This window comes from Conger conger, chromosome 10, assembly GCF_963514075.1.
Source record: "Conger conger chromosome 10, fConCon1.1, whole genome shotgun sequence".
Lineage (NCBI taxonomy): Eukaryota > Metazoa > Chordata > Actinopteri > Anguilliformes > Congridae > Conger > Conger conger.
In genome coordinates, this window is record NC_083769.1 from 46,060,175 (window position 1) to 46,083,737 (window position 23,563).

Sequence of the window (23,563 nt, forward strand, 5' to 3'; positions counted from 1 at the left end):
TTTTTGTGGGGTTCTTCTGGAAAATACTTTATTGGCCATTTAGAATCGATACCGTTTTATAGAAGGATTTGTGTTCATAATAATGTGCAAGGATTGGATCCAATTTATGCATCCCACATGAACCTTGAATCCATCCTGAGTCCACCCTTTAAGTGGAATCAAGACGAGCATGATTTTCCATATCAAAACTATCCTAATCGCCTCCTTCAAATTTTTAAACACCCCAAAACAATATTTGATCTGGATTCTAGGTAGGATTTAATCCCAATTTTTATTGTCAGGATCACATATTCAAGTTTTGAAATACCCAGTTTTGGAATTTAATCCCATCTGATTATTGAAATCAAATCCAAAAATGTTTTTGAATACTGGCCCACGCTGGGTATTTCACAAAAAGGGTTACCTGGGTACAGGTAAAACCCGGAACATGGCTTTTGACTCCAGTCCCGTGGTCCAGATTTGGGAGGGCTCAAGGTTTTACTCAGTTATTCAGGCCAATTCTGCTTCATGAGACAGGGCCCCAGTTGTATGAAACCACACATTTACATACATGGACTGCACCCCGAACCACTCTGCTGTACACTACGCGCTGGAACTGCCGCACTGTCCGCCCTCAGCGTCCTCGCTGTTCCTCCAATGGGGAGCTTGTGCTGGCTCCGGTCCTGGTCCGCCCGTTGCTTTTCCGCCGCGTGGAAGACTCAGTTTCCTCTGCCCTCGTCAGGGTGAGTGTAGTCCCACTGCGTGTTTCCTCCACCAAGGCGTGCGGTCTTTGCCACGGCACCAGTCCGGCGCCACACCGCGCAGCTCCACCGGAATCGCCCAGCGCTGGTCACACTTGCGCACAGTATCGCCCGTGTAGCGTCCCCGATTTCCCGGGGCGGTCAGCCAGCTAACCACCGCCAATGCGGGAGACAGTCTAAACAAAAAAAAAAAAGAAACCAAAACAGGGAAAAGGAAAGAAAAAGAAACCCAAACACAACGAACTGAAATATAATCGACCAGTTAAAATTCCGTTCGCGGAATCCAACATTCAACCCCGGCATCTCTCTCGCGTCTGCCCCTTACCTGCTTCTTTTAAACCTGACTCCATTAGTCAAACAGGAAACAGCTGCGTCACGCCCCCAAACTCGACAGCGTGGATCCATTTGCACACCGAGCCCCACCCAACTCAAATCCAGCCCAGCCACCAGGGTCCTGACATATACATGCCAAGGTTCCATCCCTACACCCTGTAGTTCAACCCAGTATATTTCCCAACATATTTCTTCTGTCAAACAATGCAGGCATGTGCCACTGAAGCCGGGAGACACATTTCCTGTCCGATTCTTGTCATTCAGAGCGATGGTAATATTGTTAGACTTGACAATTTTGGATCCAGGTTTTTACAAACTTCACCGTACACACTGCACCTTATAGCATAGGAAAGGTTAGCAAATTTGGTGGAGGCGTTTCACACGGTTGCAACAGTGAAGAAGCAGGAAGACGCATTAGCGTTAAATCATCAGCTTTCAAAGAATCTTGTCAAGTCATAATGAACTTTTTTTTTTCTTTTTTTTTTTTTTTACGTAGTACAAAGGAAGGACATTTAAACAAATGTGCTAATTCCATAAACTTCTGTATGGTGCCAACATCATGTCACGAAACACCTAACTGGTTGGTAATGTTATATGACATTAAAGCTACAAAGTAGTATCGTAAATGTAATTTTTTTCAACGTAAGGTTGTTGCTGAACTACTTTTGATTTATGTGCCTCTTTGGAGCAAGTTCTCCACTCCTTATGTATCCTAACTGTCTTTCAAAATATTCTCACAGTTCAATAGGACAGGACACTTATGACTCACGGTTCAGCAGCCACTGGGAAAGAGGCACAATTTATTCTTTTTAAGCAGTTTTCTAACTATATGCATTGTACATATCTGGATACATATATCCTAGGTTACATTGTACTACATTATATTTTTCTCCCACAATCCCTCCCTTTGTCATATAAATGATAACATTTTCAGAGAGAAAAAAAAAACAAAAAAAAAAAACATTTGTCTGCTTTGCTCATCCGCTCTTGGCTCCTGCGTCGTCGTAGGGTGTGTGGGGCAGTTGCTGGAACACCTCTCGTGATTGTCTTACACATTCTCATCCACATCTCAGAGACTTTTAACCAACCCCTCTAACACTTTGACTTAAAAAAAACAAAAACATTCCAGTGTTTTAAGGAAACAAGAAATAATACAATTCAGTGCAAAAATGTCATACTTAAGTGTCGTCTTCAGCGTTGTGTTAGTGGAAATTAGTACAGATACTGATACATAGAATAGCATAAGATAAACCTACTGATACATAAGATAAACATACACTAACTAGGGAAAATATTGTATATAATTCCCCGCTTTGCAGCTTCTAAGCCGCACACACAGCAAGCTTATCCAACAGTAATGTGCCTGTTTCGTGCCTCACTACATCGTTAGCCACCTCATTTCAGACAGGTGCACATCCGCAGTGTCGCTAACAACAAAACAAAATAAAAATAACAAAACAACACAACCCGGGGTGATCTTTTGGGGCTAGGGCATCATCTTACTCTTACACTACTGTTGGATGCAACCAATAGTCCCAAAAGCCACTCCTTTGATCCTGAACCAAAAGTGTCAAAAACCTCTTGAATTCACTTTTGTATTCTCTTTACTGATGGATGAGGAAAAAAGGCACCCTGGTCCGCACAGACTAAACAGTGTTTATGCTTTGTATTCTTCCCCGTCCCGGCTCCACACATCCAGTTGTTCCCCTCTCACTGGATTCAGCTCCCAGGCATCAGCCAACTGGAGCCCCTCGTTTGTACAGCCTGTAGTGACTGGCGTGTATCCAGGAAGTGCGCTCAGCTAACCGTGGTTCGCATCACCTCTTCCTCTGGAAGTCCTTCACCACCACCCAGTCTCCTGGTTTCAGCTGGTGTCCAGGTTCACCCAGTCTCCTGGTCTCAGCTGGTGTCCAGGTTCACCCAGTCTCCTGGTCTCAGCTGGTGTCCAGGTTCACCCAGTCTCCTGGTTTCAGCTGGTGTCCAGGTTCACCCAGTCTCCTGGTCTCAGCTGGTGTCCAGGTTCACCCAGTCTCCTGGTCTCAGCTGGTGTCCAGGTTCATCTCGTGTGGCTGGTTGTGCTGCTTTTACCTGCTTTGAGACAAATCGCAGCCTTATTCAATTCCACACAATAGTGTACCATTTGATCATCCGCTAGGGCAAGATCTGTCCCAGTGTTCGGGGGACCCACAGAGGTTCTCATGGGTCTTCCCGTGATGATCTCGTGGGGCGACAATCCTGTCGTCTTACTTACCGCTGACCTTATGGACAACATGACTATGGGCAGAGCTGTTATCCAATCTAGCCCTGTCTCCGCCATTGTTTTTGTCAACTTGTTTTCGACCTCTCCATTTGCTCTTTCCACTGCTCCTGCACTGGCCGGGTGATAAGCGCAGTGGAACCGCATGTCAATGGAGAAAAGTTCGGTCAATGCTTTCATCAAATTGTTGTAGAAATGTGAATCTCGATCCGAGGACATTCGTTTCGGTAATTCCCCACCTGGGAATGATTTCCCTAATAAGTGCTTTTGCCACCGTTGTTGCATCTGCATGTCTGCAAGGAAACACTTCAATCCATTTTGAAAACATATCAATGATCACAAAACAATACTTTTGGCCTCTGCAAGGGGTTAGTTCAATGAAATCCATCATTAAGTACTCAAACGGCTCTTGTGCTGGTGGTTGAGCGCCTGGTTCCGTTTTTACTGCTACTCCGGCGTTGTGTGTTGCACACACGATGCATCTGGAACAAAAATTTTGTGAGTGACTTTTGAATGCACATGCGCTGAGGTCCCAATATTGTTCCATTTCTGCCACCATCCCTCCTTTTGACACATGGGTCTTTCCATGTGTCAATTTCAGGTAGTATGGAACCAAACATTGGGGTAGAAAAGGTTTACCTGAGGCTTTCCCCACCAACAGACCATCGACCTTTGACCCTTTGTTTTTCCATTTTGCCTTCTCTGTGGCGGTAGCCATTTCCTGACTCTCTTGTATTGTAAGCTGTGGGTCTTTTTGTTCATTCAACATTTGGAGGGTCGTTTTCACAGGGGCATGTGCTGCTGCCTTAGCAGCCGCATCAGCTGCTGCATTTCCTCTAGCCACGGGTGTGTTGTCCCCAGTGTGTGCGGTGCATTTGGAAACAGATCTGGGCAGCATGATGGCATCTAGAAGATTTCTGACCAGGGGTCCATTCTGAATGGGTTTTCCCGCACTGGTGAGAAATCCAAATTGTATCAAAATCATGTATCACTCCAAATGCATATCAGCTGTCTGTGTAAATTGTTACAACTTTACCTTTTGCCAAATGACACGCTCGGGTAAGGGCGAACAATTCTGCAGCTTGGGCAGAAAGGTGACCTGGTAGACTCTTGTACTGTATGTTCGGTTACTATTGCATATGCAATCCTGTGCAATCATGTGCAATCCACATGATTTTTACCGGTTGTGGGATCCTTTGAGGCGGATCCGTCTATGAAAAATTCAATATCCGTATATGGTATGGGTTCTGTTTTTAGGTCTGGTCTGGGGGTGAGGATTTCCTCAAAAACGGCAACACAGTCATGTGGTTCTCCGTCTGCTTCTGTGGGAAGAAGAGTAGCGGGATTTAAAACAGTGCATCGTTTCACAACAACATTAGGTAGGGTTGTTAATACATGTTGATAGTGGAGCATGCGCGAAGCTGAAAGGTGAGCGGTTTTTTGTTTCAGCAGTATTTCTGCCACAGCATGCGGAACAAGGACAGTGAGCTGTCGATAAGCCACTAAAGCACAGGCGGCTTCTACAGCCACAGCAGCCGCTGCAACTGCTCGCATGCAGGTGGGAAGTCCCCGGATTACTGAGTCCAGTCTCGTTGAGTAATACCCGACAGGTCATTGTTTACCTCCATGCTCAAAGAGCAGGACAGCGGACATATATCCGCCCTTCTCTTGTACCATCAGAGTAGTCTTTGTCCATATTTGGTGTTCCTAATGTAGGGGCTAGTTGTAATTGCCCTTTTAGATCTAAAAATGCGGCTTCTGCCGCCTCAGTCCATTCTAAGGGGTCATGTGACCCTAACTTTTTACCATGTATTATATCCTGCGAAAGTTGTGTTCTTTGCGCATAATCCATGATCCAGTATCTGCAGTATCCTGTCATGCCTAAAAAAGACATCATCTGAGTTTTAGTCTGTGGTTTGGGTACTTTGAGAATCGCTTCGATTCTCTCTAAGCCCAACGAACGGCCGTCTTTAGAAATGTCATGACCTAGACATCGCACTGTTTCTTGTACCAATTGTAATTTTATTCACAGTTTCTGCTAGGAATGTGAGAAGCGCCACAGTGTCTACAGTGCAATCTTGTTTTGTTTCTGAACAGACCAATAAATCATCAACATGTTGCACCAATTTGCTTCATTGGGGAAAAGTGAATCCTTCCCAACATTCACTTAGTGCGGCAGAGTAAACAGCAGAGCTTTCAACGTAGCCCTGTGGCATTCGAGTCCACGTATATTGTTTCCCTTGAAATGTAAATGCAAACCATGGTTGCGATTCCTGAGCTACAGGAATACTGAAAAATGCTGGATCGATCACAGTAAACCAGCATGCTTCACCCGGGATCTGGGACATAATAGTAGCGGGGTTAGGCACCACAGGGGCTCTAGGAATTATGGCCGAATTTACTGCCCTCAAATCTTGTACAAATCGCCAAGTTCCATCAGGCTTTCATACTGGCAGTATAGGCGTAGAACATGGGGAACCTGTACATGGCACAATAATTCCTCCTTTTAATAGTTCTTCAAACACTGGCGTAATACCCTCCTCGGCCTCTGGTCGAAGAGGATATTGCCGTTTGCATGGCCTGTAAGATGACTTTGGGGAGACTTCCAGCGGTTTGGCACCTGCCAATAATCCCGCTGATGCTGTAGAGTTGTTCTGGGACCTGTGCCAGGAGTGTTTACCTTTTACCTAACAGTAGGCAGCAGCTCAGTGAAAATAGAACAGAACGGCCCCCCGCAGTCACGGTATGTATGCCTCTTCCAGACATTGCTGGCTGCGCCCCTTTCCATGCATTCTTACTTATTACCGACCCCAGAATCGACCATAAAGGTCATGTCTTTCCCATTTACTTTTAATGTCCAATATGGTAAATCTCCTGGTTTGCATTTTATCAGCATTAATATGGACTCACCCGTCTGCCGCATGCCCCATCCACCTTTCCCCCCACCCATTCAGTCATGTTCGTCGAACTGATCAGGATGATTCACTGTGCCCCGGCCCCGTGGGGCGCGTTGCCATTCTTGCCCGCCTCTTTCACCCAGTCTTTGGTCTCCTCCGCCCTGTCCTTTGTATTTCCTGGGACAGTCTCGTGCCCAATGTCCTTCTTCTCCGCAGACATGACAAGGGCCGTTTCTGTCACCGCTTCTTCCAGCCCCTCTTCCTCTCTCCCTTCCACGTCCTCTGCCTCTTCCTCTCCCCCTTCCACGTCCTCTGCCTCTTCCTCTCCCCCTTCCACGTCCTCTGCCTCTTCCTCTCCCCCTTCCACGTCCTCTGCCTCTTCCTCTAGCTGGCTGCTGACTCTTCAGCTGTTTGAGTTGGAGGTCAGTTACTTGTACCATTTGCATCTGCTGTTTTTCTTTGTTGTCTTTTCTTTATTCCTTCCTCCTTCTGGAATGTCTTTTAATCCATAGTGGCGTTCCCATGCCTCTGCGGTGTGTGAGGCACAGACAGGGGCTCTGTCTGCTGCAGTTCCCGTGGCAGGGAACTGACAGTGTGGTATTGCACACGGGTAGTTTTTCCGTGGCTGATACTGTAATCCCGATCTGGTGTGGTCCGTGGAGGATTCGGTGTCTGGTTGGTCCCACAGGTTGATCCTGGGGCTGGTGGAGGGTGTCATCGTTGGTGGCTGAGGGGTCCCTCTTCCAGGAGTCTGTAGGCGTGGTGGCGATGGCAGAGTCGGGGCTGGAGCAGGCGGTGTCGTCGGGGTGTTGGGGACCAGGGCTGGCTGGTGCGGTGGAGGTGCATGGGGAGGTGGACGGGGCACCGGGCAGTCCAGGTCCGTGTCAACCTCGGAATGTTTTAACACGGTTAGTGAGGGATATAAACAGGGTGTGCTTTTCCCACTCGCCCCAGCTGAGTTTCCCCCTTTTTTTCCATTATTTCTTTGTTGTCTCGCCTGCCTTTCACGTGCCTCTCGTTCCCATAACTCAAATCCCCTTAATTCCTTTTTTTTTTACAAAAATTTTCTAAGTACAACTTTCCATATTCTTTCTAACATCCTCTAACCTCTGTGTTGAAAATGTGCCATTTAAAGGAAAGCCATGTTCTTGCCAAATTTTTAAACCTTCCACGGCTGGTGGTCCGTGTTGGTTCCACATTATTCTTAGGGGTCCTGTAAATTGATTACAGCCCACATTTAGCTCCTTCCCGCAACTATTCCCCATTTTAACAATTACAGAAAGGTACCAACCTGACATGAGTCTTTAAGGCCTTACGAGATCTCCGGTCCCGGACCGGTGCGTTCGCCAACGCATAGGCATGCCCTACACCCGGTGTAGTGTCGAGGACCCGGCCCCAGGCCCCCCTGATGAGAGATTGACGGGGGATGGGTTAGAAAGGAATGCATTGTTAACCCCTCGCACACGCCATCGAGGTGGTAGTAAGAACGCCCGTAAGAAGAAAAATATGTGGTTCACAGATAATGAGCAGCCATACTTGTCAGTAGAGGAGTCTGAAGTCGGGGGACTTAGATTTAGGGTTTTAAGGAGCAAGGTTAAAGTTCTGACTGAGAATACCCCAACCCTACAGGGGAGGGGCACAATGCCTGGCTAAAGAAAAAAATAAGGAAAACGGAAGGGATATCAATACCGAAAGAATATTAAGAGGCTTCAAGGGCCTTCCTGATTATAGCACAAATAATTTATCGGATAGATTCAAAGGACTGACTATAGAAGAGTTGGTGGATGATTTACACTCAGCTATTGGCTGGATGTCCTTTGTAGATCCCTTAAGGCGCCGCGGAGAGGGGCACCTGAAGAGTGTGTTGAGATGGTGGAGGGCACTAACTTCTGGCTTGTATGAAGTCAAAGTTTGGAGAGAGTCCAAGGAGAGATTATGACAGGGAGACAAATACCAGTGATGAATAGGTTCATTAAAAAATTACATAAGAGCTAGTGTTTTTCCACTCGTATATTAAGATGGTGGAAATTCCCAAACCGGAGGGGCAGATGAGATAAAATATCGGGGAAATTTCTTTTGAGGTATGAGAAAATGACAATTGGAAAAACAGAAATAATTAATATGATCATTAAAAAACAAGTTACATAAGAGATAAATGTCTTCCCGCTTGAAATATTGGGGACATTTCTTATCAAAAAGATAAACTTTTGTATGCAAAAAAGATATATAAGGAATAAGCTTTTAGACCTTAGGATGGGATCTTAGAATTTAGCCTCACAAGATATCTACGAGCTGTTGAAGAGAGAGCAACGCAAGACAGCTGTAGTCAAGCCGGAGTGGCACACTCCCTCTGCGCGCCACTCCGGGATCTGGATATGGAGAACAGAGTGATGTATGCGGTGCGGACTTAGCCCAAGAGTTGTGGCAGCGGGACTGATGTCGAAGAGGTGTTCATGCGCATCCCTCATCATACAGAAAAGCTGGTGAAAGAGTTAAAGGGCTTTTACGACATGCTTGGAGCCGTGAACTGCACCTGGAGGCCAACAGACGGGACGCGGGGTTCCTCCACGCTACAGAACACCTTCCTGCTGGACCCACGCAAGAACCTGAAGCCTCCCCCCCTAACCTCAGTGTCAGTGAGGAGAGGCATATGCTGCGGCTGCACTGCAAAACCCCCGACGTGTTCGAAGACATACCAGTGCACATCCCATACAACAGGCAGGAGAAGTACGAAGTGCAAAGTCACGTCTTTCGAAAGTCTGGGTCCTGATCCTGCCCCAGATTCCCAAACCAATGCAGCTGTTCAAAGAGCTCATCAACAGCAAGGAGGAGGGATCAAATCCCGCAGAAAACGAGATGGCTATATTTAGGACATGGGTGGTAATTATAATCTATATTACTTGTAGAAGTAGGAAAAGTAATACATAGAACTAATACATTATAAGTTTCCTTTTATTTTTATGTCTTTTATTTTTTAGTAAGATACTATATACGATATAAATAAGTAGTAGACTTTAGGGGTGTTCGTACCCATTGTATTAATGGAAGTTCAGTAGCTTTTATCTCCGTGAAGGGGGAGCCATAAGATAAGGTAAAGGCCAAAGAGGATGATGGATATTTGAGGGGTGTACCTTGATTTTTAAACATCATAGGTGGAAAGGTAACTTAGAAAGAGCTAAAGGGGTATATGTAACTTGCATGTGATCAGCAAACTGCAAAAGATGATATGTACACTGTAATCTGTATAACTCTATTCTTTTGATTGATTATAATAAAGTATATCTTACTATAATCATATGTGATAAAGATTCTTTAGAGGAATACATTGAATACAGGACATCGAATACCAGATTTGCATCACACCCTTCACTTCGAGACTGGGCTGGAAGTTCAGTAGAACTTACCAGGGCTCCAGGACGTTCGGAGTACTTGAGTTCGTCCCCGAGACACCTCCTCGTGGGGTACTGCTCGTGGGAACGTGAGGTCTGAGCTCGGCAAGGGGTCCGTGGCTCACGACAATAGTCTGCCCAAGTCTCGTTCTCGTTGCTGTGGGGTTGCCGCTCAGTCTTTCTCCTTCCTCAGTATTCGGATCTCGTATCGCTTTCTCCTCCCGAAGGCGGTCTTCGTTTTAGGGAACCGGATCTCGGGTCGCTCCCTCTTCCCGGAGGCGGCCTTAGTTAGAGATCCTGCCAATCCCTTTCCAGTCCCGGACTGTTGAGACTCAGACCCTTCTGAAACAGAAATGAGTTAGAGATCCTGCCGACTACGCCAAGTTACTGTGGGGGAAATTCCAAGGAGGGACGTCTTGCAAGCAACCTTTCCCGTTTAAAAGAACCCAGTTCTTTCACAGCAAGGAGAGTTTCAATAATAATAATACAAACTTTATTAACCCTAAAACAAAGCACGGAGAATGCCTCACACCAATGTGAGAAAACACTCTAGATTTTAGCAGACAGGGTGTCTATTCTTATACCATTACACATCCAAAGTTTATCACATGAATACATTATGGTGAAAGCCAATCATCATACAGTGTTTCAGTACTTTTCCATCACACGTTGTACTCCTGGGCCCACCTCTGCTCCTTAAGTCATATAACATTTGTTTTGAAATTAACACACTGCTACAGTAACTACAAAGGTTACATTTATCATCCGTGGTTCCTCCTAGGCTGGTTAAGGAGGATCCAACCTTATGATCTTTTCTATCATAACAAGCACCTGAGAGCACCCAACAATGGGAGAGTGTTCTGCCTTATCTCCTGAAGCCGCGGCCGAGCACTCACCCCTCCCTTACATTTTTGCTGGTTATCTGTCACAAGCACAATTTATTCTTTTTAAGCAGTTTTCTAACTATATCCATCCATCCATTATCTGAACCTGCTTATCCTGAACAGGGTCGCAGGGGGGCTGGAGCCTATCCCAGCATACATTGGGCGAAAGGCAGGAATACACCCTGGACAGGTCGCCAGTCCATCGCAGGGCACACGCACCATTCACTCACACACTCATGCCTACGGGCAATTTAGACTCTCCAATCGGCCTAACCTGCATGTCTTTGGACTGTGGGAGGAAACCGGAGTACCCGGAGGAAACCCACGCAGACACGGGGAGAACATGCAAACTCCGCACAGAGAGGCCCCGGCTGACGGGGATTCGAACCCAGGACCTCCTTGCTGTGAGGCGGCAGTGCTACCCACTGCACCATCCGTGCCGCCCTTTCTAACTATATGCATTGTACATATCTGGATACATATATCCTAGGTTACATTGTACTACATTATATTTTTCTCCCACAAGGGTGTGCGAAAAATCGGCAAGAAACACACCACACAGCGGGGAAAACAAAGCCACACAATATACTCGTGGTACAATTTCAAGACTCGATAAGGATAACCAAAATCAAATGTAAATACTGACATATCTTTCATGTTGCACCTGGTTTATCGAAGCTTATCTTATCGTTCAAAAGTCACAATTGGTATCGTCACACCTACATACTGCATTTGACAGGATCATGATCACCAACTGGAGTGACCCCACAACAATTATGAATTCAGCAGAATACTCAGCATCTCACCAATAAATCCAGCACCTTCTTGTTTCCACAAACTCTCCCTTTTGTCTGAAAACAAGTTTACATTTTTTTCAGAGGACTATAACACAATAAAATACTGAAAGATTATTTGATGTGACTGGCACCTTGACAAAAACAAACATCCTTATTAAGTCCAAAGTACATTGTGTGGCTTTGTTTTCCCCGCTGTGTGGTGTGTTTCTTGCCGATTTTTCGCACACCCTCTCCTGATCTCTTTCCCAGTGGCTGCTGAACCGTGAGTCATAAGTGCCCTGTCCTATTGAACTGTGAGAATATTTTGAAAGACAGTTAGGATGCATAAGGAGTGGAGAACTTGCTCCAAAGAGGCACATAAATCAAAAGCAGTTCAGAAGCAACAACCTTACCTTGAAAAAAATAACATTTACGATACTACTTTGTAGCTTTAATGTCATATGACATTACCAACCAGTTAGGTGTTTCGTGACATGATGTTGGCACCATACAGAAGTTTATGGAATTACCACATTTGTTTAAAAGTCCTTCCTTTGTACTACGTTAAAAAAAAAAGAATAAAAAAAAAGTTAATTATGACTTGAAAAGATTATTTGAAAGCTGATGATTTAACGCTAATGCGTCTTCCTGCTTCTTCACTGTTGCAACCGTGTGAAACGCCTCTTCACCAAATTTGCTAACCTTTCCTATGCTATAAGGTGCAGTGTGTACGGTGAAGTTTGTAAAAACCTGGATCCAAAATTGTCAAGTCTAACAATATTACCATCGCTCTGAATGACTAGAATCGGACAGGAAATGTGTCTCCCGGCTTCAGTGGCACATGCCTGCATTGTTTGACAGAAGAAATATATTGCGAAATATACTGGGTCGAACTCCAGGGTGTAGGGATGGAACCTTGGCATGTATACATGTCAAAATAGCTTTTAAAAAAATAAATACAAAATAAATATAAGCTGCCTGGCTATTTTCTGGACTCAGTATCCTAATGCCGACTACAACATACCCTGCCTCGTCACTGTCTCTCTCCCTTTATGGAGTAAGTGGGGAAACCGTACATCTATGTTATGAATAAATTGTCGTGAGCTACGGACACCTTGCCGAGCTCAGACCTCACATTCCCACGAGCAGTACCCCACGAGGAGGTGTCTCGGGCACGAACTCTCTTTTCCTTTAAGTACTTCGAACGTCCTGGAGCCCTGGTAAGTTCTACTGAAATCATATACCAGATTTGCATCACACCCCTTCACTTCGAGACTGGGCTGGAAGTTCAGTAGAACTTACCAGAACTCTCTTTTCCTTTAAGTACTTCGAACGTCCTGGAACCCTGGTAAGTTCTACTGAACTTCCAGCCCAGTCTCGAAGTGAAGGGGTGTGATGCAAATCTGGTATATGATTTCCTGTATTCACTGTATTCCTCTAAAAGAACCTTTCTCACATATGATTATAGTCAGATATACTTTATTATAATCAAAAGAATCAAAAGAATAGAGTTATACAGCTGACAGGTTAAATATCATCTTTCAGTTTGCTAATCACATACAAGGTTCATATAACCCCTTTTGCTCTTTCTAATTCACCTTTCCACCAGATGTTAAATTCAAGGTACACCCCTCAAATATCCATCCTCTTTGGCCTTTACCTTATCCTATAGCTCCCCCTTCTGGAAGTTAAAAGAAACCATTCCTAGAATATTATGTGCATCCCCACTCTAAAACTTCTCTACATTTTTTCTACCTTATATAGTATCTTACTGAAAAAGAAAAGACATAAAAATGAACGGAAACTTATAACGTTGAACTTCTATGTGCTACTTTTCCTACTTCTACAAGTAATATAGATTATAATTACCACTCAAGCTTGATTATAGTTGTTCTGCGTTGCTCTTTCTTCAACAGCCCGTAGATATCTTGTGAAGCGAAATTCTAAGAGGCTACTCTAACGTCTAAAAGCTCACTCCTTATATATCCTTAAACTTGTATAAAAGTGTACCTTTTTTGATAAGAAATGTCCCCAGTATACCGAGTGGGAAGACACTTATCTCTTATGCAACTTTTTTTAATGAGCATATTCATCACTTTTATCTGCCTCACTTGTCATAATCTCTCCTTGGACTCTCTCCAAACTTTGATGTCATATACCCCTCCAATAGGGAGTTTCCACCATCTCAATACATTCTTCAGGTGCACTTTCTTGTGGCGCCTTAAGAAATCTACAAAGGACATCCAATTAATAGCCGAGTGTAATTCATCACCCAACTCCTCTACAGTCAGTCCTTTGCATCTATCCAATAAATTATCAGATTATCATTTCCCCATCATCTATATTGTTTTCCTCATCTTTTTGCTTTAACCAGGCATTATGCTCCTCCCCTGTAGGGTTGGGGTATTCCCCGACTGCTCGCTCAGCATGTTGAATCTCCTCCAAGGTCATACTGGAACTCATTCTATGCATGGCCTCAGTCAGACCTTTAGCCTTGCTCCTTAGTACCCTAAATCTAAGTCCCCCGACTTCAGACTCCTCTGCTGACAATTAGGGCTGCTCATTAGCTCTGAACCGCATATTTTTCCTCTTACGGGCGTTTTTACTACCACCTCAATGGCGTGTGCGAGGGGTTAACAATGCATTCCTTCCTAACCCATCCCTGTCAATCTCTCATCAGGCGGGCCTAGGGCCGGGTCCTTCGACAATACTTATGTCCTTCTTATATTTTAAGTCATTTTAAGAGAGAATACCAGTTTTGGATTTCTCATTAAATCCTAAATCGATACATTGTTTATGTATTAAAACAAAACCTTGTCTATTGAAATCCTTTCACTCCGTCTGAATATTAATATTTGATTTGTGATTTTTTATACACATTTAAGCCTTAATTATTGTTGTTGTATGACCACATTTTATTTTACTGGTGTTGTCCTGTATCAAGAACTGTACTACATTTTAATTTCTTAGCATGAACTATTCTGTAAATATTCAATATATTAACTGTTAACCAATTTTCTATATTAAATGATTATATAGGTCTCGCGATTAAAATATTTTTTCCTTTGACTTGCATTGTTGTATCATAAAGAGTAATTAAGACAAAACCGAGTTTGTGTCAAAGCCAAGCGAAAAATAAAATGACAAAAAGCTTTGTATCTTTTTTTCTTGTTTAATAAATGCAAACTGATATAAATGTCTCATTTTATTTATTCACAGAAATCTGGATTAAAATGTGTATTCATGTGACATACAGCTTTGTCTATTGTGGGTCAAAGATATAGGCTAATATTGAGGAAATCATAAAATCCAGAAGGATAATCCAGCCACACTCACCACAAAATATGCTTGTTGAAGTTCTGTCAGGAGGCCCTTTGTGTGTCTACGTAAATGTGTGGTTTCGTACAACTGGGGCCCTGTCTCATGAAGCAGAATTGGCCTGAATAACTGAGTAAAACCTTGAGCCCTCCCAAATCTGGAACACGGGACTGAAGTCAAAAGACATGTTCCGGGTTTTACCTGTACTCGGGTAACCCTTTTTGTGAAATATCCCGCGTGGGCCAGTATTCAAAAACATTTTTGGATTTGATTTCAATAATCAGATGGGATTAAATTCCAAAACTGGGTATTTCAAAACTTGAATATGTGATCCTGACAATAAAAATTGGGATATTAAATCCTACCTAGAATCTAGATCAAATATTGTTTTGGGGTGTTTAAAAATGAAGGAGGAGATTAGGATAGTTTTGATATGGAAAATAATGCTCGTCTTGATCCCACTGAAAGGGTGGACTCAGGATGGATTCAAGGTTGATGTGGGATGCATGAATTGGATCCAATCCTTGCACTTTATTATGAACACAAATCCTTCTATGAAACAGTATCGATTCTAAATGGCCAATAAAGTATTTTCCAGAAGAACCCCACAAAAATAAAAGTTGTCTGAAGAAAACTGCAAGCCTTACAAATGTGTAAATGCCTTGGGATATTTTATTTGAAAGTATATTGTTCTCTGTTCTAAAATAATTGCTGCAAAAACAAGATTTTCATAGTTCCTCAGAACATGCTATACCAGCATCCACATGGACCTGCAATAAAATGTATTTATTACATTGAATTCTGAAATTAGACTGACTTTTTTGGCATTGTCTTTTGTATTGATGATTCAAATAGGTGAATATGAGTAATATACAAACTCATGCCTGTTTGTCTTAATGAAACGTTGCATTATTTTGACCAACAGATGGTGGCGCGCTGTATCCAAATAATGCTTGTCTGGATTCTGTAAATCGGATCTTGTGCTATCTCGATCAGAATGATTCTATCTGAAAATTATTTGAAAAACGGAGACAGAACCTAGAACATCAATTTTATCTGGGATAGCAAAAACACTATTTCAAAATCTGGTTAATTCTGATCTGAAGAGATCTTAATGAGATTTTAATCTAGAGATTAACAGTTTTGAAAAACCCTACTGGGCCCTGGTGATTTGCAATAAGCTCCCGTTGTTGTGGAACAATCTTCGGCAATACTTTACACAGAATCCCTTCAGATAAAACGTTCATCATATTTAAATTGCCTGAACATGCCACACAGGATTGACTGACGGTGATAACTGATTCCTGCATTATTTCCTACCGTTTATGTGTACTTTGTTTGCTGTTCTATATTTTTTCGTTTTGAAAATCTTCCCATTTGTTTTCTGCTCTAAAGTTGCTATACATACGTATGTATGTATACGTATAGCTACGTATTTAGGACTCCGAGCGAGCCTATATAGAATTATTAGGTCATTTCCGCCTTAAGATGTGGCAGAATTGTGTGTTTTTTCCCCCGTGTTTGCTAAACAGATAGATATTTCGAAACCTGAATCAGTAGTCTCTGGGGGAACTACGTATCTCTTTTTTCACAGGATCTCTGGGCCAGCCCAGAAAGTTCCAGACTCAAGGAGTCAGAGATTGAAAACACATGTCTACTACAACTTGTGGATTTGTGGTAATGACTGTTGTAGGATGCTTTATTTATATCAGTTCGCGTGATATTTTACCTTCTGTTTCCAAAATTATCCTATATCTGATCTCAGTTTTTATCTTCGCAGCCTCAAATGAACTTCATCTCGAAGGTCGGTACAAGGAGGTGAGTGAAACGTCTTCAACAGACGACCTTGGTAGAATTTCTCTAAGGCGACTGTACATGATTCTGCGATCACATCCAGTTTTCAGTGGTCACACATTGTCTACTTGGAGCGAAGGAACAACCAAAAAAAGTTTTTATGGTTTCTGGTGAATCGCATTTGTGTAAATATGATCGTACAATCAGATTAAGATTGCATTTTTCTATAAGCACGACGTGACCCTGCGGTATGTGAATCAGATTCAAAATATACTTAATAATGGAATTGTCCAACTTTCACAAACAATTGCTTCTTTTTTGTTCAATCTATAAACACAATTTTCTTCCCAGCTATTATAAAGTGTAGTATGTATGTATTTGGACAGTGGTGCAATGTCTGTTGTTCTGACTTTCACCTTTAATTTGATGGTATATGCATCCATATTGGGTGAATTACTTACGTTTCCATGCCTGCACCAAAGAAGCGAATACACTTGACTAATAAGAAACGGCCGATAAGCCAACTGTCCAATTACTTTGGTCCGCTAAAATGGAGGGACTATGGATAACAATTGATGTGATTCCCTCACGGATCACCCAATATGGATGTAAATATCCTCAAATTACAGGTGACAGTGGTCTATTTAACCCCATATTCACCGTTTCATTTTGAATCCAACCTGCTGGAGTACAGAGGCAATAGGACAGCAATTGTACCACTGTCCAAATACTGCTCTGTATATGGAATAACAGGGACATTTTATATTTAAAAAAATGACTGTTTCATGGAAAATGTTTCTCTAGCAGCATAATGTTGGTGAACCAGCTTTTTAGAATTTCTGAATTCTTATGGATGTTTAATACCCCAGTTAACCTGGAGGAATTTGCTATAGTTACAGATGCTATTCCCACTGGGGTTGTGATGCTCTTTAGGGATGTAGCCTCAAATAGCCCAGATTGCTTGGATATGCTTTTGTGCACAATTTAAATGAAATTATCTCAGCATACAAGCTTTATTTCAGAATGATGTAGTAGGCACTGAATACGTACATATTGAATTATTGGGGAATTATGTAAGTATGGGGGCAACATGGCTCAGGCAGTAAGAGCCGTCGTCTGGCAGTCGAAGGGTTGCCGGTTCGATCCCCTGCCTGGGCTGTGTCGAAGTGTCCTTGAGCAAGACACCTAACCCCCAAATGCTCCTGACGAGCTGGTCGGCGCCTTGCATGGCAGCCAATCGCCGTCGCTGTGTGAGTGTGTGTATGAATGGGTGAATGAGAAGCATCAATTGTACAGCGCTTTGGATAAAGGCGCTATATAAATGCCAACCATTTACAGACACACACAGGGACAGACAGACAGACAGACGGACGTGTGCGCGCACACACACACACAGACGCAGACAGACAGACGGACGTGCGCACACACACACACACACAATCTCACGCACACACACAGACAGACAGACACACAGACACACACACACACAGACACAGACACACACGCAGACAGACACACACGCAGACAGACACACACACACACACACGCACGCACACACACACAGACACACACGCAGACAGACACACACACACACACACACACAGACAGACACACACACACACACAAAAGTGAGGACATTTTGTCTGGTCCTCACTTCCCCAAAAGGTCCTCACTTGAAAGGTTCCAGTACTCACGTTGGTAAAATTCAAAATAATACCCGAATTGTATTGCTGCAATTAAAAAAATTATAATTCTGGAAACCATATTTCCTTTATTTTGGAACTGCTCATTCCATTATCGGTGTGTTAGGTCAAATTTTTTTACTTTTAAATCATACAGACTGTGATTTTACACTTTAATTTGAAGATTTCATATTTATACATCTAAATTTAGCCAAAGCAAACCACTGTTCAGAAAGAAACCAAGCGGCAGCCGACATCTAAATATTTTTCTCATCATTTTCAAATCAATAATGATGTAGTTCTATGCTGTAAATACCTTCTCAGACACCGTAGGAGCAAACCGTACTACATCAGTCAGTTTGCCCTAGGTTTGCAACAGGATGCTCAACGCACCACCGTTTCTGTTGAAATAAACGTTTATTTCTTTATTTCTGTTGTTCTTTTTTCCTCTTTTGGATTTGGTTGAAGTTGAAAAATATAATTTTGTTTCTGAACGTTTTGTTGTTTTAAAAACCTGATTTGATATTCTGATTTGACAGGAATGCACATTTTTACCTGCTGGTTGTAGATTTGCAGTTATTTATTAAACTCATGCATACTTTTAATTGTTTTGCACGGGCAACATTGTTGCTTTTCATATGACACTGATTTCACAAGCAAAATGATTCTTTTTACACATTTAATCCATAACACACACATATGACACAATAACACAGCACAAGCAATATTGGCTACTATTGTGAATGTACGTTATGCAATATAATGCCTCACAATCCTTTGATTAAATCTTTCTTCTTTTTCAGACTGAAAAACTGTTTGGGACTCGGCATATTGTTTACTCTTCTGTTACCGTTCATGGTGTTTGTGAGGTAGGAATGTCTCCTTCACCATGCAAGAATAAACAGAAACATCCATCCATCCGTCCATCCGTTATCTGAACCCGCTTATCCTGATCAGGGTCGCAGGGGGGCTGGAGCCTATCCCAGCATACATTGGGGCGAAAGGCAGGAATACACCCTGGACAGGTCGCCAGTCCATCACAGGGCACACACACCATTCACTCACACACTCATACCTACGGGCAATTTAGACTCTCCAATCAGCCTAACCTGCATGTCTTTGGACTGTGGGAGGAAACCCACGCAGACACGGGGAGAACATGCAAACTCCGCACAGAGAGGCCCCGGCCGACGGGGATTCGAACCCAGGACCTCCTTGCTGTGAGGCGGCAGTGCTACCCACTGCACCATCCGTGCCACCCTTAAACAGAAACAGCCTGAGCTAAAGAATCAAAATGTCACATTACAGAATAGAGTGACAATGTGCACACTTTCACTAATTTATTTATTTGTAAATTTTTAAGTGGACTGTATCGATTTTATTTATTCATTTTTGTTGCTGTTTCGTTCTGTTGCTGTAATGTGATTCTCGAAACATCTCTCACAATGTCAATGAACAGCATTGCATATCTCGGGTCATTCTGAGATGGCGCATACATTTCATTATTTCATTGAATCTCTTAGGTTAGCATATTGCAGCTACATACACCAGTACTGCTGGACATTACCACGTAGCAGCAGTTGTACACTCGTGTAAAGCAGTTTGCACTTTGTTTTTGAAAGGCAATTTATTTTTGTATGAGGAATACTTTATTTTTTGGTAAAATCAAAATTCACTTTTTCCTGAATTTGGTCCATTTTTCATAACCATATGAACGCATCTGAAAGTATATGTTTAAAAATTACGATAAAATTGTATTGCTTCTGTATTTTCACTGTAGTATACGTCATAATCGTGGAAGCTAGTGCTCGGCAAACTGTTTCAGCTTATCTTTCAAGGTGCATCTCCTACAGAGCCTTGCAGACCTGCCTCTTAAGTGTGTCTTCCTGTTTGTTCCTCTGAAACAATACTGATTTCCTATCCTTTACCAGGCAGCCTTTTAGTTGTGTCTTAAAGGGGAAAGAACTTACGTGTAACTAATTACAAACATAAAATGTTGCAGGAAAAAGTCACGATTCATCAGGGAAAACTATAAGATGTGCCTTATATTTTGAAGTTTGAAATTTGATGAAGCAAACGTGTCTGTTGTAATGTTCAGGTTTTCTGAAAGCCCTCTGAGGAAATATCAGCTTCCTCCTGCTGCAAAGCCAGAACCTGGAGACCATGTAGACACCTCCCTGGATCTCAGGTGAGCCACATGAACAGTACTGTGTGTGTTCAGCCTTTATTTGTTGAACGTAATGATGTTTGTTATTTATTAACCGGTGATCCTGAGCAGTTCCTTTATAGTGAACAGGTAAGGTGGTATTCTTTGCTTTATTCAGACAGGTAGAAAACATCGGTGCCATCGTCTGGATCATTCAGTTTCTTTAGTGCGGAAACGGAAAGACCCAGCGTACCAAATACGCTGCCAATTTCAACAAAACATAGGGTCACCTTGGAGTGAGGTGTGGGCAATGTTATCTTCATATATATAACCTTGTGACCACACAGACAAGCTCAGACACTTGTGCTGAAATATTATCCAGGTTACAGAATGATGCCTTGTCAATATTACCCTTCCCCCCCCCATTTTGTCCCTCTTCTCAGCTCCCGAACCGATGTGACGACATCGACGGACTGGGGAGCTCCCATTTTGTGGGACGGGATGTTTGATCCTGACACCTACGACAAGTATCACCAAAAAATGGGCACCTCTGTGGCACTGACTGTGTTCGCCGTCGGGAGGTTAGCGCTGTTTGTGACACGTTCGGGCCTCTCCTGTCTGCTGTCCGCAAGTCCACCCGTTGAGCTAAATCTAGTGTCTTCCCCTGACGGAGCCCCTGATATCACACCATTCAGAGCAGAACACAAGCTTGTTTGCGCCTTCTTAAATCTATAGCGGAGGTGGTGGCAGTACAAGTTCTTGGCGGACATTTTAAATTATTGCTGATTTGTTGAACACAATGCAGCACAGCTTGCTTTAATTCATCCTATGCACCAAATTCAGTGGGAATTGAATGATTAACAGAGCTGTTTGCTGCAATTAATTGAATTATTTTACTGGCTTGATCCTGAATCAAAATAAGAAAAATCAACTGATGGAGGACTGAAATACGTGAGGGATCAATGAGATTATTGAACAAAAGTTGTTGGAAAGAGTTTGATAATATAAATAATTTGCTATTTAGCTGACGCTTTCATCCAAAGTGACGTACAGTTGATTAGACTAAGCAGGGGACAAGTCAGGCTTCATGGCTACACTGCTTGACCTTAGAAGTACAAGCTTCTATCTGTATTCTGAGTGGTTTTGAGATATGGAGCTTCAAAGATTCCAAAGTGAATGGGCTACAAGCAGATGCCTATTAAATCGAGCATTTTTTCATACCTTTAAAAAGCTATTTTGTGTAAAACCTCACACATATATGCCCTATAAACAACATATTTATGAATCAAAATTTGTGTCAAAAATGTCAGTTGGACATTCTAAGGTTGGTAATTCTATGGTCTTGACTGGGTATTGAACCACCAACCATCCCAGTCCTAGTTATGTACCGGTGCCTAATAGGCTGCTCATAATATTAATGTTTGATAATGTTGGGGGGAGAGGGATGAAGTCTTATGGGCCCAGGTTGCAGTTTTAATAGATGGGTTTTTCAGTGTGTCAGAAGATGGCGGGTAACTATTGTAAGAGAAATTAGGAACTTCCGACACTGCATACATAACACTCTACTGTGTATTTCTGTGTGCCTTTTTAACAGATATCTGGAAGCGTACCTGATGGATCTGCTGTCCTCAGCGGAACTCCACTTCATGGAGGGTTTACCGGTGACGTACTACGTGTTCACCGACGCCCCAGAGAACGTGCCGGGGCTCCAGCTGAAGACTGGCCGGGCCCTGGAGATCATCAAGGTCAAGAGGCACGAGCGCTGGGAGGACATCTCCATGATGCGCATGAAGACCCTCGCGGACGCCGTCCAGACACGCATCCGCCACCGCCACCGGTACGTCTTCTGCCTGGACGTGGACATGGTCTTCGCCAGTCGCTTCGGCTCGGAGGCACTCGGGGAGTCGGTTGCCCTGCAGCACTCCTCCTTCTACAACACCCCCAAGGTAAGGTACACCTACGACCGCAACCCCAACTCCACGGCCTGCATGGAGACTGGGGACCTGTACTACCACGCGGCCGTGTTCGGGGGCACGTGGGAGTCCGTGGCGAACCTGACCGAGAGCTGTCACCGGGGCATAATGACGGACAAGAGGAAGGGGGTGGAGGCTCTGTGGCACGACGAGAGCCACCTCAACAAGTACTTCTGGCTCAACAAGCCCAGCAGAGTGCTCTCGCCAGAGTACGGCTGGAATCCCCTCAACGGGCCCAGCCGAGAGATACACGTCAAGCGGCTGCTCTGGGCTGAGAAACACTACAGCAGACTCAGAACCTAGAGGTACCATGGACCAAAAATAAAACAAAAATAATATATATCACAAAACAATTGCAAAACAGTGATGGCCTTCAATCGAGTATTGAAACTCTACAGGGCTCTGTTAATTACATTTTCGAGGAAATCAAAAGCATGAGAGACAAGATTGCTCATACAAACACGAGAGTGAGCAGCTCGGAAGAAAAGACGCGTTCTTGATCTTCCACGCTATAAACGGTGCTGGAACTTGCGATTGTCTGCCATTTCCGAAGTGAAGGGGGAGGACATTAGAGAGAAGGTAATACAGAATCTGCCAAACGATAGCGCCTTACTGTAAAAGAAAACTCCCAGATGTAATCGATAGTGTCCACCGTGTTAGAAAGCCACGACAAGATGGCAAACGTAGAGGAGTCATCGTACAATTTACAATGAGACACTTTCGCGATAGCGTCTGGAGGGCAGCCAAAAACAACGAGTTCCTTGAGGAAGAAAAGCTGCATTTCAAAGAGGATCTCTCACCAGAGGATCGAATGAAGTGCAGTCAGTTATGGCCACAAGTGGAGCATGCACGCAAAGAGGGCAAGCTCGCCTACTTTGTAGGAGCTAAGGCCTATCATGAGAAAAAGGAAATTTTCCTCCCAAAAGAGTGAAAACACTAAAAATGTGACTCCTAATTACTTTGTAGTGGGTCGCAGTGAACTATTATATATTGTTTTCTCTTTTTATTATTTTTTTTATAGACCCAACTATTTAATGGCAGTTAATGGCATAAAATAACTGTCTTGTTTTTGTATGCACCTTGGTAAAATTACTTGAATTTCAGCTGGTTCTGTTACTGAATAATATTTCAATTGTTGCTCTCTGAGGAGAGAGTTCTGTTGCACTAGGAGAGTACTGTTTGTTAACTCTCAGGGTAATAAGCTTAATTGTTAGTCTATTTTATTTCAACTCGTTATTTCTTCTTTCACCTTTGTAGCGTTCAATGCTCGGGGACTCAGAGACAAAACAAGGCGCAAGGCTATTTTACTTTATGCAAAAAGCGTTCATGCTAGCTTCTGTTTGATTCAAGAAACACATTCTGGTCCAGATGACT

At 43.2% G+C, this 23,563-nt stretch overlaps 1 protein-coding gene across 1 annotated transcript; it reads left to right on the forward strand.

Annotated features, from left to right (window-relative positions):
- Window positions 1-20,160: 20,160 nt before the first annotated feature.
- LOC133139574 (alpha-1,3-galactosyltransferase 2-like) lies at window positions 20,161-22,759 on the forward strand. The gene is made up of 3 exons (XM_061259147.1): window positions 20,161-20,258; window positions 20,660-20,797; window positions 21,811-22,759. The coding sequence occupies exons 1-3, from the start codon at window positions 20,161-20,163 to the stop codon at window positions 22,490-22,492; spliced, it is 918 nt and encodes a 305-aa protein (XP_061115131.1). The 3' UTR covers window positions 22,493-22,759.
- Window positions 22,760-23,563: the final 804 nt, after the last annotated feature.

What these genes read in the sequence shown, in the direction of transcription:
- LOC133139574 (XM_061259147.1), top strand. Translation starts at nt 20,161, where the DNA reads ATGTTCAGGTTTTCTGAAAGCCCTCTGAGGAAATATCAGCTTCCTCCT. An exon ending in GACACCTCCCTGGATCTCAG is followed by an intron (nt 20,259 to 20,659) that starts GTGAGCCACATG and finishes CCCTCTTCTCAG; the next exon opens with CTCCCGAACCGATGTGACGA. An exon ending in ACTGTGTTCGCCGTCGGGAG is followed by an intron (nt 20,798 to 21,810) that starts GTTAGCGCTGTT and finishes CCTTTTTAACAG; the next exon opens with ATATCTGGAAGCGTACCTGA.